The 16142-nt window shown below is 32.7% G+C and overlaps 1 protein-coding gene across 1 annotated transcript in view; it reads right to left on the bottom strand.

Moving 5' to 3' along the window:
* Positions 1 to 1163: 1163 nt before the first annotated feature.
* The window catches only part of LOC129224508 (protein GUCD1-like), a 39479-nt gene continuing 24500 nt past the window's right edge, over positions 1164 to 16142 (bottom strand). Inside the window, exons 5-9 of the mRNA XM_054858970.1 lie at positions 14135 to 14226; positions 7261 to 7366; positions 3823 to 3871; positions 2647 to 2721; positions 1164 to 1581 (exon numbers count right to left, since the gene is read on the bottom strand). Of these exons, the coding sequence (XP_054714945.1) occupies positions 1490 to 1581; positions 2647 to 2721; positions 3823 to 3871; positions 7261 to 7366; positions 14135 to 14226 (414 nt within the window). The 3' untranslated portion in view covers positions 1164 to 1489. The remainder of the gene's footprint in view (positions 1582 to 2646; positions 2722 to 3822; positions 3872 to 7260; positions 7367 to 14134; positions 14227 to 16142) is intronic.

A 16142-nucleotide genomic window follows, 5' to 3' on the forward strand; every position in this document is an offset into this window, starting at 1 on the left:
TTTTTTGGTATGTGATATTTAATCTTCCAAGTCCTGGAATTAGTGAGTCCAGGTGAAGAACCAGTTGTGTTGTGTCCGGCCAATTAAAATGTCGGGGAAGTGTGTTCCACGTGTCTACCTGTGATGCTCACCGATCTACGAATTGTGTAATGTTGCCTGTTCAGTATGGACATTCCTGAAGTGTGATTCGGCGGACCTTTTGTGAGTCTTCAAGCTGATCCTTCGGAGTGGCAAGCGATTGCATCGACATTTTGGTGACATTTTTCTTTATTTTCTGGAACCACTTTTGTTATGATATTTTGGGGGTGTATTTTATGGGGATGTTATTCTAGTCATATTTAATAAATGTATTTTTCTGAAACATGTTTTTTGCTTGTCTCCAACTTGACATTACACGGCCAGTTAATGTTGGCTTAGTTTAAATATCTTAACTTTTGGATTTTAACCTTAACCTAAATTAATGCCAACATACGGTACTTGATTTCAGAAAAATGGCAGTAACTTTTTAGAAATCTTATTAAAAGTTAAACTCTTCAGGATCATGCCAAAAAACTTGATTTGACAATATATATCAGTTAAAACATTTTCTTTAACTTACACCCATTCTACCACCTTAACACCATTAATCTTTTCTCTACTTATGATGATGCAAATGCTGCCCCAATGACATTCCTTTATTGCTGCTGTATGGATTGTGTAAATTGTACATCCAACGGAGATCTTTCTCCAACACAATAGCTTTATTGGGACATATTTTGTGCAGTGATTAATATATTAAACATTAATACATTCTAATAGAGAGCTGAAAGACTAAATATCAGATATAAAGAAAAGTTTAAGCACATACAATCAGGAAAATAATCATAAATAAATATAATCTTTGTTTAACTGGAAATACAAATGTTCATAAGCTGATTTGTCAGTTAATCTTTAACTTGATTATTTAAAAGAAGATTAGATTTTTTGATTCATACATAATTTAAATTAAATTTTCTGCATAACATTAAAAATATATTAACTACTAATGTTTTCTAGAAAACATTAGATAGCAATCATTCTTAAGATCTAGGAAATACATCAGTCATAAGAATAAATAAATAAAAAGGTAAACATTCTCAATAACCACCAAACTTTTTCGTCTGATTATAAATGGATCAGACTTCAGAAATCGCAAGATGAAACATGAAAAATTGCTTTGAAGCACCACTTAATATTTATCAAGAAGAAAAGAAAAATGGCTAGGACGTTCCATTTTTCTGGATTTATAGTAACTTTTAACAATATAGACACAAAAGTGTATTGCTCTAAAAGAAAATCTTCAAAACATTACTTTTTTCATAAATAATACTTTAAGTTAAATTTTCATTTCGTTACCATAGACACCCTTTTGTTTCTCAACTTTATTCTTAGGAGAAAGAGCTGGGCACAGCAATCCAGATGCATTAAATACACTAGTCAATGTTGAGATTTAATTATTCAAATGCAGTCATCAACATCGCAGAAATACAAATAGTACATCTTCATCTGTTCCAAAACTCTTCCTAGCCAATTCAAAAGAATCATATGGCATCTGACACACTTCTATAAAAGAAAATTAACAATTTATTTCAGTTAAAAAATATTTAAAGTCAATCTATAAAATGTATCTTAACATCAATGACTTCATCAGTATTTTAAGAATACAAGCAACCTTTATACTGAAAGTGTCACGCATGGAAAAGGTGGGGTCTGTTAGGGTGGTTCAAAAAAACTTTTTTTTTCAGCTAGAGTCCAGGACACCCCTTATTTATTTTAGACTTACTAATAGTATGATGCTGTAAAAGTTTTAGCTTCTTACTCAAACTTTTAGAGGGTGCTCAATGACGCCTCAATTTAACATTAGCCGTAGCATGGATAATGTCACAAATTTAGAAACATTTAATTTCCTCAGCTGTTTTTTTTTTTTTTTTTTTGAAAAAATTATTTTGTTTCAATGTATATGCATATTACTCGTGTATATTAAAATATGTAGCATTGTTTTGTCAGTTCAATGCATTTTTTAACCCCCTCCCCATACTTATGAAGTTTGAGGGAGGGGGGTTGAGCACCCTCTTTTGTTAAAATCAGAAGCTAAAATTCTTCTTAATATCCAGAAGTCTAAAAATATTGAGGGGTGTCCTGTTATCTAGGAGAAACTTTTTTTTACATGTTCACTATGTTTAAATAAAAGTTATTCTGATTAAACCTCTTGTAGTTGCATAAAACTTCTTAAAACTTCACAATATGGATTATGTATGAAGTTAATATGCATTTTAAAAACATTCTTGTCCACATTTTCTGAGGATGGTATTGACAGAAAAGTATTTATTTCCCTCATCTTATTATTTTCAAAATTTTCATTTTAAAATATTAATTAAATCAATTTCATTTAATGACTTTTTTGCTTTTAAAGATATTTTTTATAAAGTATTAAGAATTCTTTCCGGCTCTTTTTAAAAAAGGGGAAATTTAAACTCCCCAGAAACAAATAGGTTCAACTCTCATAAAAGAAGTTTTAGGGACTTAAAAGTCAGACCACCAAGCAGTCATTGCAGTTACAAAAAAATAATTTGCAGACAAATTTGGTAAAATATTTCCAATACATGAACAGTGTAAAGGAGTACATACTGTTAAAAACAGAAGGATTCCTGTACAGCACTTTGGTCTCTCGCTTGTCATAGCCACAGAGAACTATGTAATGTCCTAAAATAGTTTAATAACACTATTAACACAACATTTATGCAACAAATTAGAAAACAAGTTTTGTTTTTATTATTTTTTTAACCAGGAATCCCATGTTATTATTTAATGTAATAGCAGCTACACTTCCTACTAGTGGTAAACATTAAATTATTATTTTGTATTTAAAATGTCTATATCTAGTCATTTGTACATTTATTATTTTCATTTTCTATAATTATTTCCAAAATGAATGCATCTTTATGAACAGTCCTATTGCATGCCCAGTTAAGATGAGTTAAAAATTTATTTGTAGAAGATGCATGAAAATTTAATGACACATGCATCGCTGCACAGACAATAGAAGAAAAATATAAACACATTTTGTAAACAGAATATTGCAACTGATTAAAAGTGGTTCTTTTAAAGTCTTACATAGGGATTTTAAGACAAACTTCTTTTTTTTTTCTTTAACGGAGAAAATACTTACAAAGCCTGAAATTTTTACTTTCATAACTATATAGTGTTATGCAAAGTAATCATTGCCTTCAACTTGTTCAAATAAAACCCCAGAGTTAAATGTTGTACAGTGTATAGGTTTTATCATTACTTTAAAATGGTGCTAGGATACTAGTGAAAATCTTTACTAATAATAAAGCAAAAAGTCTCTCTGTCTGGATGTCAGGAGGATGTTTGGATGTCTAGATCTCTGTGACCCGCATACCGCCTAGACCGTTCGGCCAATTTTCATGAAATTTGGCACAAAGTTAGTTTGTAGCATTGAGGTGTGCACCTTGAAGCGATTTTTCGAAAATTCGATGTGGTTCTTTTTCTATTCCAATTTTAAGAACAAAACTATTATAAGATGGACGAGTAAATTACGAAATTATCATAACGTGGAACCATAACATGAGCACAAGCCAATTGGCAAGATACGAAATTATCATAACATGGAACCATTATATGGGTAAAATTGGCGAGAAAATTCACCATACATTATTTGTAAATATACAGGCAAACCAAAAGCCCTTTTAATTTTTCTATTACGGGCAAAGCCGTGCGGGTACCACTAGTAAATAATAAATAAATAAATAAATGAGAAACATCATGTAATATCATACGCACCTTGGTAGGAAAAACTACTGTTACAGCAGCTAAGCATCTGCATCAGGCACTGTAAGAAATAATTTTTTCAAGCAATGAAATAAACATAAAAGCATACAGCAATCAATACGTCTAAAGTGTACTTAACCTTTACAATGAGCTCAATTATGTGAATGATTTTTCTGAAGACATTGTGATACTAGTCATGTAAGTGGATTTTTCTTGAAAACAAATAATATTTTATCAAAATCACAATATGAAAAATACTGAACTTTTAATGTGAATGAGCTTCTATAAAATGTCAAAATTCCTTCCTAACTTAATTCTCCAGCAAAATTTAGCAGTTATATGATGTTTTTAAAGACCTTCTCATGGACATTAAGAACTCGTAATGATTAGAACTAATGTACATACTTGCGTATAAGGCGAACTCGCATATAAATCGAGCCCTTACTTTCTGAAAAATTGGGAACATTTTGCCACTAATTTTGAATATAAAACGTTATAAAAAGGACGAAAATGAAATGCAATGAACCATTTTATGTTAAAAAAGGTCCGATTTTTATTTTTATTTTACTAAAGGGTTCACTTTTGCGATCCTGATTTTTGTAACGGATTCAATTTTGCTGTTACGATTTTTGTTATGCATTAATATCAATAAAATTTTGTGCTGTAGCCATATCACATTATTTTTGAAAAATGAGCAGTAATTCGAGACTATCAGGAAAATACGCAAATACGGCGATCCCCGTACTGTTTGCATAGTCAGCCGTTTATTGTAATTATTTAGTCTTTATTTCACAGTCAGACAGTGTGAAATTCTAGCAGAATACGTAAGTATTTGCTTCTTCAGCTTAAATAGGTAAGTCTAAAATTGGGATCAGGCCCGTGTCCAGGATTCCATAAAGGGAGGGGTTTTTGCAGGCCTGTCATTTCAAAATATTTTTTTTTTGGGGGGGGGGGGTGCAAAACATTTGTTTAATGGTCACAATGAGGGGCTTAGCGGTTCAGAGGGCAGGGGGGATGGTTCAAATCCGCAGAAGATTAGATTTTAAGTTATATACTACCTATTCTATTAATATATTTTATACACATCAGAACCTCATTTATCCAGCCCCTGTTTATCCGGATCAAATTTGTAGAAAAAATATATTTACGTAAATAATCATTTTAAATTATGATTTCAAGAAGGGAAGTTTAAATCGACAAATACTCGGTTTCATTTCGATCAAGCATACTATTCCTGCAAGGGACATACAATAAAGTATAGTACTAATTTAGCAAACAATATGATATACTTTGGATGTCAGCCCAATGCTGTTGCAGCTGAATTATAACTGATGAAGTAATTGAGAAAAAACGGTATGATATAGTTTTGTTAGAAAGCATTGTTTTTTGGTGCAATAAAAGATAAGTCTGCATATTTAAGAATATTATTGATTATTATCAGGATTTTTGTTTTTTAGGATTGGCTTTGGTCCCATCTAGTCCGGATAAATGAGGTTGTATTGTACATACATGTAAGGATTGCTATGAACCCCACCTCCCAGAAGGAAATTTCTGGTTGCGCAAGAAAACCTCAGTATTTATCCACTTTACTGCTTGTTTAGATTCCAACCTATTATCTGTTTAATGTGCAATATATTGCAACAAATACTGAGAAAATTTCACAAATTCTTTTATGACATGTTTTCAGGTTTTAATATTCTAAGATAATGCTTAGCAAACTAAATAGGAAGAGTTTCGATGCAGATGTAAATTACATAAACAAACCCAATTACTATGCATCTACAGAGCAGCAGCACTCATCGCTTTTTGTGACACGCCCCAGATCAAAACCCCTTATGAGAAGCAATATTAAACGTGTATTGACAGCTTATTCAACCATTCCTCCATCTCTGTTTTTCCAAAATATGATTTTAGTTGATTAAGAGAAGACAGTCGCAAGTTGCCAGGCAACTTCAAAGAGAATGCGTTTTTAAAAAGAGTTCTGTACACAAATTTTAACATTAAAGCTAATTGTTAAGCATGCACAATTCTTCATCTATTTTCTTATTTTTTCCCCAATGGGAGGGGTTTAACCCCTAAAACCCTCCCCTTGTACACGGCTCTGATTGGGATAATGTTCACGTTTTCGAGTGTTTTTTTCCCAAGTTCCAGGAGAATTTGCAGAAATTCATATAAGTTGACCTTCTAATTTTCAGTCTCATTTTTTGCACTAAATTTATCGATTTATATGCAAGTACAGTGAAGCACCGATTATACATTTCTCTTTTATACGTTTTTATCAATTATACGTTTTTAAAATTGGTCCCAGCAAAGTCGAATACACATTAACCTATACCTAATATACGTTTTTTCGTTTGTACGCTTTTTTCATACAGTCCCTTCAGAAACGTATAAACGATACTTCACTGTATATACAGTACATCATTTAAAATTCATATGCATGCAATAATATCACGCAAACAGAAAGTGATGTAACATGGTTAGATTCAGATTTAGATGCATGATGTGTGGAAGATGACGATGTACGAATTGATGTTAGTACTTTTTCGGTGCATGTTTTGTCCATATAATTAAGCATTTTTGTGTGAACATGGCCTCATCTTTGATTCCCAAGAACAGCTCTAGACAACCAAGGCCACAGTAATGAATAAGGCAGCAAAAATGGGCAAATCTCTCTAATCCAGAGATTTTCAAGCACTGGTTCAACAGACCGGTACCAATCAGTGGAAAAACTAATTTTCTTAATGAGTAATAAATGTTTCAAAAATTTTCAATCCTAAAATGTGTGCATTTTATTTTTTTATTTCTACCTCAAATCATAAAATATATGTGTGTGTGTGTGTGTGTATATATATATATATCTAATTTGAATTCTGACACTTTGAATTCAAATTATGTTTTTCTCAATCACGAGTTGCGACAGGACCCTACTCATTGGAGGCTATTGTTTCTAGAAACGGTTCATGTCCTCCCATGCCTGCCCCTCCTCCTGGGCGGTTACGTGTGTGTATGTGTGAAGGATTTGTTTGTGTGCAGTCGCTTGTGTATGCAGGACATGGACGCCATTGCCTAGGAGGAAGGGATTCTGGGGGACAGTGCTGCTACTGGAGGCTAGGACCAGAGGAGCAGCTCCGTCCTCCGGTGGACGGCAGTGCTGCAGAGGCCCCTGGTCCATTCTGAAAAAGGAACCGGACATCAAGGACGGTCAAATGAAAGCAATAAACAAATGTGATTGCTCAAAAAATACCCCCAAATAAATCTGAATTTCTGAGTGATTAGTGGGATAATACTTGTGTTATTGTTTTTTCCATAATTCCCATTTTTTATTTATTTTATTATTTTTCGTATTAATACTATGAATTTAAAATTAAATACGTGTGTGTATGTGTGCTAATGAACAAGTAATTTGCCAACAAAAAATTATCAACAAAATGAAAAAAGGTAACAAACCTTTTTGGTGTGACAAGTGTCACAAAAGAGCAAATTGGCGTTCACAAGCACTATTGCTGGGTTACCGGATTCCAGGTGCAATAGGATTTCTTCTATATTCACTGACCTAAAATGAATTTCACGCAACATTTGAAAAACATTGTTGGTGTCTAATTATATACGTTGCACTGTATTATCTAATTTTTCAAACTCTTTCAATATCAGAACTACACCTTATAGTTTCACATTTTTGTGGTTAAAATGCAGTAAGAAATTCAGAACTGCAATAAGATGGATTGAGAGCAATATCCTATTTCCTCACAATAGTCCAACTATAGCCCAGTATAGAAATTATGAATGCTTTTTTATACGTAAAACTCAACCTATATGCATGCATACAAATACTGCCCCCCCCCCCTCCCGCCCACAGGTAATACAAAAACTGCTGCTACTTCTAGCAGGGATTTGGAGCTTAATCTAAATAACTCAGAATAATCACTTTAGATTAACTAACTCTAGAAACTCAAAACTGAACAGAATAAAAATTTAAAGGAATATTTATAAAATATTCTTTAAAACACCAGAGCCTAATGCCAGACACATGCAGGAGGAAGTTCTGGTGCAAGTATCCAATACCTGTAGCCATTACTCATCCAGAACCACCCAGTGATTAACTAAAGGATGTCACAAACATCTCAGTAACATTGCCTCCACTTAAAATAAACATCTATAATGACTTTATGATAAAGTATTTTATGAAGGAAATTTAAATATTTTATTAAAAATTCGCCTAGCTTAAACATTTTCCAGTCTTCAAAATTAATGCTTAGAATTTCAATAAAACAATCACAATTCTTTTAATCAGTATTCTTTTGTTTGGGGATCAGTATTGTCAATACAGGGGTAGATAGCTTTAAGAGGGCCATTGATTTTCATTGGGGACTAATAAATTGACTTGGACCAGCCTAGCTGGGCTCAGAGCCTGTTGCTGTTCGTTACATTTGTATTTGCATTAATTGTTCTATTAAGGACCGAAAATTGGATCTTCAGAGTCTTCTGAAGATATTCCAGAAAGATTTGAGTTCTCAAAGTCATTTTAAATATGAAATTATGATGGCACAAGCTTCAAATTAACAGAAGAGTAGTTCATAATTTCTACAACTTCAGAAGAAAGAGCAGACGTTTTTTGAATAAATTCAACAAGTATTTAACACTAGATGTCCATTTTTATGAAATTTATTTATTATTACAGCAAGTGCTTATGAGTAGGGTGATCAGCCAGTAATCGATCACTGGAGAACGAAAATGAACAATACAAGAATAAAAGAGTAGGTATTATTCATGAGTGCTATAATTTCTAGCATCCAAGGGAGTGCTCTGTTACGATTTCTAATTGAAACAGTTTTGATTGGAGGTTAAGAAGGTACAATTACAAAGTCATCTAGAAAATTCCGTTATGACTCCATCAATACAATTTCATTATACAGTAAGAAATTATACAAGTATGGATTTACTTACGAGCACATATATGTACATGCTTATATAGATATAAGAGTATTTCAAATATAGAGAAAGTGACAAATACAGAAACTCAAATATAAGTTGCATAAACAATAACACCTACCAAGGACCTAAGTGACTTTTGGCAAAAATATAGGAGAATTTCTCTGCAAATACAGTAAGGATAAAAAATACAGATTAGTAGTAGATGCTGCATCACAAGCCATGAATTTTCTATCACAAAACTTCAATTTAGTCAATGCTAATTATCATTTGAGACACGTTAAAAATTTGAAAAAGAGCATAATTTAAAGTGCATAATTAAAAGTCGCAAAATTTTTAGTAGTTGGTTTGCTTCCCAGGTATGGAGTGCATAGGAGCTGGCTAAATCAACGTGCGAGGTGTATGAACTTGCTACTGAAGTCAATTTGCGAAAAGCGCAGTATCAGGTTCATTGATGTATGGAGTCATTGTAAACGGGATTGGATTGCTAGGGATGGCCTGCATCTGAGCTCTACAGGGGTCAAAATTTTTAGTGGATTAATTTTAGGGGCTTCGGAGTCAAAAAATTAAGTTGGAATGGGGGGCATGGTTCAAGCATCAGGTATCGAGAGAATGAAATTTTTTTGGGTATTGCTAGAGATGGAAATAAAGTGACGAACAAGAGTAGTAATGTTAACAATTGTAATTTAGGAAATTTCAGGGTGTTAAATAAAAGCAACTTAGGCATGCTTAAAGTTTTCTATACCAATGCTCGCAGTATTAGGAACAAGATGGATGAATTGAAAAGCATAGTTATGGATGAGAAGTTGGATGTTATTGGAATTACAGAGACATGGGCTACCGAATCTGATGCAGAGTTATTACATATTACTGGGTATAATTTGTTCAGACAGGATAGAGTAGGTAAAAGAGGTGGTGGGGTTTTATTTTATGTTAGAGACAATTTTATTTGCAATGAATTGGTCATAAATGATAAGCCTACTGATATTGCTATGGTTTGGCTGGAGTTGATGAGCAGTAAGGGCAAAAAGCTACGCTTTGGAAACATTTATAGGCCACCTAATTCAAACCAGGGACAAGATGAACAGATGTACCGTATTATTAGTGACATGTCCAGTAAGGGATCTGTTATCATAATGGGGGATTTCAATTTTCCGGGTATTGATTGGAATAATTTTTATCCTGGTAATGGCAAAGAAGAGGAATTTTTAAAAGTAATTGGTGACTGTTTCTTAGATCAAGTTCTAACTCAGAGAACTCGAGAGGAGGCCATTTTGGATCTAGTTTTTTGTGACATAGATAGTTTTGTTCAGGGGTTGAGTGTAGGGGAGCATATTGGAGATAGTGATCATAACAGCATTAGGTTCCGGGTTAAATTTGAAGTGTGCAAAGATGATAATTTTAGGTTTGTGCCCAATTTCAGAAACACCGATTTTGTTGCACTTAGGCAGAGCTTGAAAGAGGTTTTTTCGTCAGGGTTGGAAAATAGCGACGTAGATCAGCAGTGGACGGAATTTAAGGATAAACTTGCTAAAACCGTTGGGGACTATGTTCCATTTAGGAGAAAAGGTGTTAGTACCAAAATTTGGCCCATGTGGTTCTCCAGGGAGAGTAAAGAAGCTCTTAATTATAAGCAAGCCACTTTTCGTAAGTTTAAAGAAACTGGTCAGAGTGCGGAGAGGCTCCAGTATGGTAAGGGAAGGCGAAAGTTTAAGTATTTGGTACGGATTCAGAAAAGGGAATTGGAGCGCAGGCTGGCAGATGACATTGATGGGAACCCTAAGAGGTTTTTTGCTTACGCTAATTCTGGGAAAGCTCGAAACAGTCAAATTGGGCCTTTGGTTGATGAGTATGGAAATTTAATCCAAAACAATAGGGATATTGCAAATGTTCTAAATAACTTTTTTTCCAGTGTGTTTAACGATAACTGTATCTCAACAGTTGACACTAACAAGACACAAGCTATTATACAGCTTGAGGATTTTGTATTTTCCAGGGAGGAGGTTTTATTTCATTTGAAAAAGATTAAAGCAACTAAAGCTCCGGGACCAGATAATATTTATCCAAAAATTTCAGTTGAATGTGCAGAGGAATTAGTGGATGTTATTTTGAATATTTGCAATGCTTCTTATAACTCGGGGACGGTGCCAGAGGACTGGAAGCTGGCTAACATAATGCCACTCTTCAAGAAGGGGTCTAAAGGTATTGCTGGGAATTATAGACCTCTAAGTCTGACTTCAGTGATTTGTAAGATTTTCGAAACTTTGATCAAAATTAAGATCATGAAGTTCTTAGAGACTAATAGTCTGTTGACTAGTTTGCAGTATGGTTTCAGGAAAGGTAAATCCTGTACTACTAATTTATTGCATTTCTACGACAAGGTTACCTCAGCTTTAGATAACAAAAAATGTGTGGATGTTGTTTATATTGATTTTCAAAAAGCTTTTGACAAGGTACTGCATGTTGCTCTTCTCAGCAAGTTAGCTGACACAGGAATAGGAGGAAAAACTTTACTTTGGGTTAGAAATTGGTTTACTGGTAGGAAGCAAAGAGTAGTTGTGAGAGGAAATCATTCTAATTGGAGTGATGTTTTAAATGGGGTTCCTCAGGGATCAGTTTTAGGGCCTCTTTTGTTTATTATATTTATGAATGACATCAATGAAAATATTTCTGGAAGCATGAATTGTTTTGCTGACGATGTAAAAGTTATGGGGATTGTCGAAAATGAAGAACAAGTAAAACAGCTGCAAGAGGATTTAGATCATATTACTAAGTGGGCAGATAAATGGGGTATGGCAGTTAATGTAGGGAAATGTCAAGTGCTACACTTAGGTCATGGAAATAAGCGTATGAGATATCGTTTACAGGGTTCAGTCATAAATCAGGCAGAAAATGTTATGGATCTAGGTATCTTTATAAATCAGGACTTCAAGTTTAGTCAACAGTGCAGTATTGCTAGTAACAAAGCCAACAAAATGCTTGGGTTTATCAATAGATCTATTTCAAACAAATCTAAGAAAGTTCTTCTGCCTTTATATAGGAGTTTAGTAAGACCTCATTTGGAGTATGCTATTCAGTTTTGGTCGCCTTATCTGAAGAAAGATATTTTTGTATTGGAAAGGGTTCAAAGAAGGGTAACTAAATTGGTAAGGGGACTCTCAGAGTTATATTATGATACCAGACTTAATAGGCTTAACATGTATAGCCTGGAGCAAAGGAGAGTCAGAGGGGACATGATTCAGTTATTTAAATTTATCAAAATGAAAGATGTAAATGGGTTAAATTTTTGTGGGGAAAGCAGGACAAGGGGTCATTGTTTTAAGCTATTTAAATCTCAGGCTAACTTGGAAATCAGGAAAAACTACTACTTTAGCAGGGTCGTGGGCACTTGGAATAGCTTACCGGAAGAGGCGGTAATGAGCAAGGGAGTGGATAGCTTTAAGAGGGCCATTGATCTTCATTGGGGACTAATTAATTGACTAGGACCAGCCTAGCTGGGCCCAGAGCCTGTTGCTGGTCGTCACATTTGTATTTGTATTTGTATAAATTGGCTGAGAACAACTTTGTAAGTAGTTTAGTTTCCCTGCAAATCAGTAAGGAGTGGCAAGCAATATAATAAAATTTGCAGTTGTCTTTTAAAAGTATAATAAACTGTATAATTTTTAGAAATTTTGGAGAAAAAGATACTAAGAAAAAATTGCAAAAAGGAAACTACATTAATAGAGAAAAATGCATAAGAAAAGAATATGGTATTAAAAATACCAAATATTTCATTAATGCAGTCATTATTTACCTTTTTGGGGATGGGGACTGGAGGGGGGGGGGGAGTCAAAAATCTCATAAGTCCTTATCTGAATAAAAACTAACATATTAGGATTTCAAATAGTGTTAAAATTAAGGGCTCTATGTGGTTTGACCCCCCATATCTGTGGTAGTAAATCTGATCACTACTGCCCATTATTAAAGATTGACTTTGAAGCTTTTTTAGTGGGATGTAAAGGATTTATCTAATGCTGAAAATTTCCCTAACTAGATTTTAAACAAGCTCTTTTTATCCTTCAAAAGTCTTTGAATACTCTCTGAAAGAAAAAAATTAAATATTGTGCACCAAACCAACCATGCATACATTGCAATGTTGCGAACCTCAGAAAGGGAGCATCTGTGGTGATTTTGAAAAGCATTTTGAAATTTTGCAGAGAAGTTAGGTATTTTGCATAAAATTCAATAAAAGCCTAAAACTACTTATCTAAAATTGTTTTTGAGCTTTGATAATCATTTTAATCACTAGGATTAAAAAATAAAAAAAAAAAGCTTTAAATACTATGTCATGCTTGAAAATGCTTAGCCAGGAAATACGAAATAACTTTTTTGCAGAGTTGCACAGTTTTGCTATTTTTGTGGAGCAACTCTGCAAGATGCTGCGGAGCAGTTGGCAACTCTGTATGGCTGGAAGTTTTTTAAAAAATACATAAAGACTCAATGGAGAAATACTATTTAAATTAAGGGGGAAAAAACTTTTTTTTTTTCACATTATCAAACTAGTTTAAAAAAGAATACAACTTAGCAACAACAGATGACTGATAGTTAGCATCTTTCCAAACAAGTGACATTAATTCTTTTATTTTTAACTAGCTTTATTTTAATTCCCTTGAATATTATTATTTTTATTGATTTTTTTTATTTTATAAATATTTTTTCCAATGTTGAATCTGACAGTTTAAGAAATCTCTCAAAAATCTCATAATTTCTGATATGCCAAAAAAAAAAAAAAAAAGTTTAGCTCTCTTGATTTCACAATCCCGTTGGCTGATGAAGGGGAATAAGGTGGATAGATTATGCAAATAGCAGTACATTGGTTTTTGTAAATTCAAAATCCGTTTCAAATTACTGCTGAAATAAATTTCTGAATTAAGACTCAATTTAAAAGAAGTTATACAATTAAGCCTCCATTTAATATCCCTATTGGTTCTAAAATCATTTGGCACAATAGATTTGATGTTACATCAAGTTATGAATTTATATTCATACAGTTCACATTATGTGTCAAACAATAACTTGATTTCATCATTGGTGATGAATTAGCAATTTATTAATGCAAGAATATTTTGTTAATAAAATCTTTATGCACAAATAAAGTTTTAAACACCCTCCCCCCCACCGCAAAAAAAAAGAAGAAATAAAATATTTTGGATTTTTAAAACTATACTGATGTTTTCAAAAAAAAAAAAAACTTTTAAAAATGTATTTTGAAAGTTTTTCAGGGGAAGAATCTTTTACATCCATATTATGCCAAAAAATTATGAAGGCATACTTATACTACTTGACATTGAGTGGAAAGGTTACTCATTCGAGCAATAATAAAGAACTAGAGAGTCAAATGAAATTTTGTCACCTCTTCTCCACTTTTACTCCATTTACTGCAGCAGTAAGAAATTTCTCATTGATTCTATCAGCATCTTTTTTCAAAACTTGCTGATAAAAATCCTACAAGAGAAAAGGAAAAATAATATAAATCAAATGTAAAAAGAAAAAAAAAACAGCCACATGAAACATATATTGATCTAAAAGGAGGAACCAATAAAGAACAACTACAGAAACATCTCATTCCCTCTCTCTAAAGCTAAATTATTAACAAGGATTAAAGTGAAACAATGTTTTTCCCAAGGAAACAATGCATATTGGATGTTGTATAACTACACCAGGGGTGATAGTGGACTAAGAAAAATTTTCTGAAGACCCTCCCATAAAAATTCTTTAAATATACATAAAACAATCATTGGAAAAAATATTTTAAAAGTTTTCTTTCATAACAATTTTCAGTTTTAAAATGTGTTGTCAGCCCAAAATGTTTCGAAAAAGGCAACCCAAAACTTTTGGATTACTAACACCCTTGAATTACACATAAAAATATTTGTATAATTATATGGATGTATTTAATCCCACAAAACAGTTAGTAACCAATGTTTTAAGCTTATCAAAATGTCCAGCTTATCTTAAAATTAGCTAAAATTTCCACTTTAATATTGTTCTAGGCATTTTAGATCTTCAATGAGGATTGATACATTGAGTAAGACCAGTTCAATTGGGTTCAGAGCTTGTTGCTGAGCATCCCTTTTGGATTTGAATTTACAGTTGACTCTCTGTTTAACGACGGCTTTTCACGGTCCCAGATGGTTCACTGTAGTGTTAAAAGCATTCTATTTAAGGATGCTTTCTACTTAAGGACGAATTTTTGTGGTCCCTTGAAAGTCTTTAAACAGAGAGCCAACTGTATTTGCATAAAAGATAAAAACATTCATAGTACATCAATGCATTCACAGGCTTAGCTATAAAAAGCACTTTAAAAAAGAATACCTCTAGAGACACTGATTTCTCTCAGTCTGACAAGAAAAAAGAAGAAAAAAAAAACCCCTACAAAATTACATAATAAACTGCAAGAAAAATAACATCGATTACACAGAAAATAGAGGGCTGAATATCTTATTAAACACCAAAAATTAATATGCAGTACAGATGTCACACTGGTTTTTCAAATCAAAATATCAATGATGGTAGTACATCAAACCAAATAACACTGACGTCTTGAAATATCATACGCCTCCCCTTCCTTTTCTTAAAAAATGTATATAAATACTTAGTAAAAATGTTCTCATGGACAAGTTGGATTAATTTCATAGGGGCAATCTTTATAATTTTTTTGTGAAACATTGTCAAAATATTAAAAACAATAATTAAACATCTTTCACTTTCAAATTGAATAAAATGAATAAATAGCAAAAGTACAAAAACTTAAAGTGCAAAGTATATGCACTAGGGTGGAACGAAAAAAACAAAGTTTTTAATTTCGAATCGTAATAGTGCGGAAAAGTTGGGATTGGTGAAGACTTACAAAACAAAACAAAAATTTTTAAAATCGGATAATATCTTCCGATTCCGCAACGAGCCTGAATATTTGAAAAAATGGAAAATTTCGTGTTTTCTTAGTGATTTTTCAAAAATTTTGTTTTAATGTTTCTTTTTAAGGCTCTGAGACGGAAAAGTTACGATTGGTAAAGCCTTCAGAAATAAAAAAAACAAATTGAAATCGAATACTACCTTCTGATCCAGAAACAAGACTAAAAAATCGAAGAAGTTGAGAATTCCAGGTTTTTTTCCGAATTTTTAACATTTCTGGTTCAATGTGCTTTTTCAGGCTACAGAACGGAGAAGTTACGTTTAGTGAAGACTTCAAAGCAAAAAAAAAAATCTTTTTGAAATAAAACAATATTTTCCGATCGCGCAACGAACCTAAAAAAATGTAAACTTTAAGCTCTTTTTCAGCTTTTTTTTTTCTTTTAGTTTAACGATCCTCATAAGTTCGATATGAAATACTAATGAAAGAACGTTTGTTTATAAAATAA

The sequence above is a fragment of the Uloborus diversus genome, chromosome 6, assembly GCF_026930045.1.
Source record: "Uloborus diversus isolate 005 chromosome 6, Udiv.v.3.1, whole genome shotgun sequence".
Classification (NCBI taxonomy): domain Eukaryota; kingdom Metazoa; phylum Arthropoda; class Arachnida; order Araneae; family Uloboridae; genus Uloborus; species Uloborus diversus.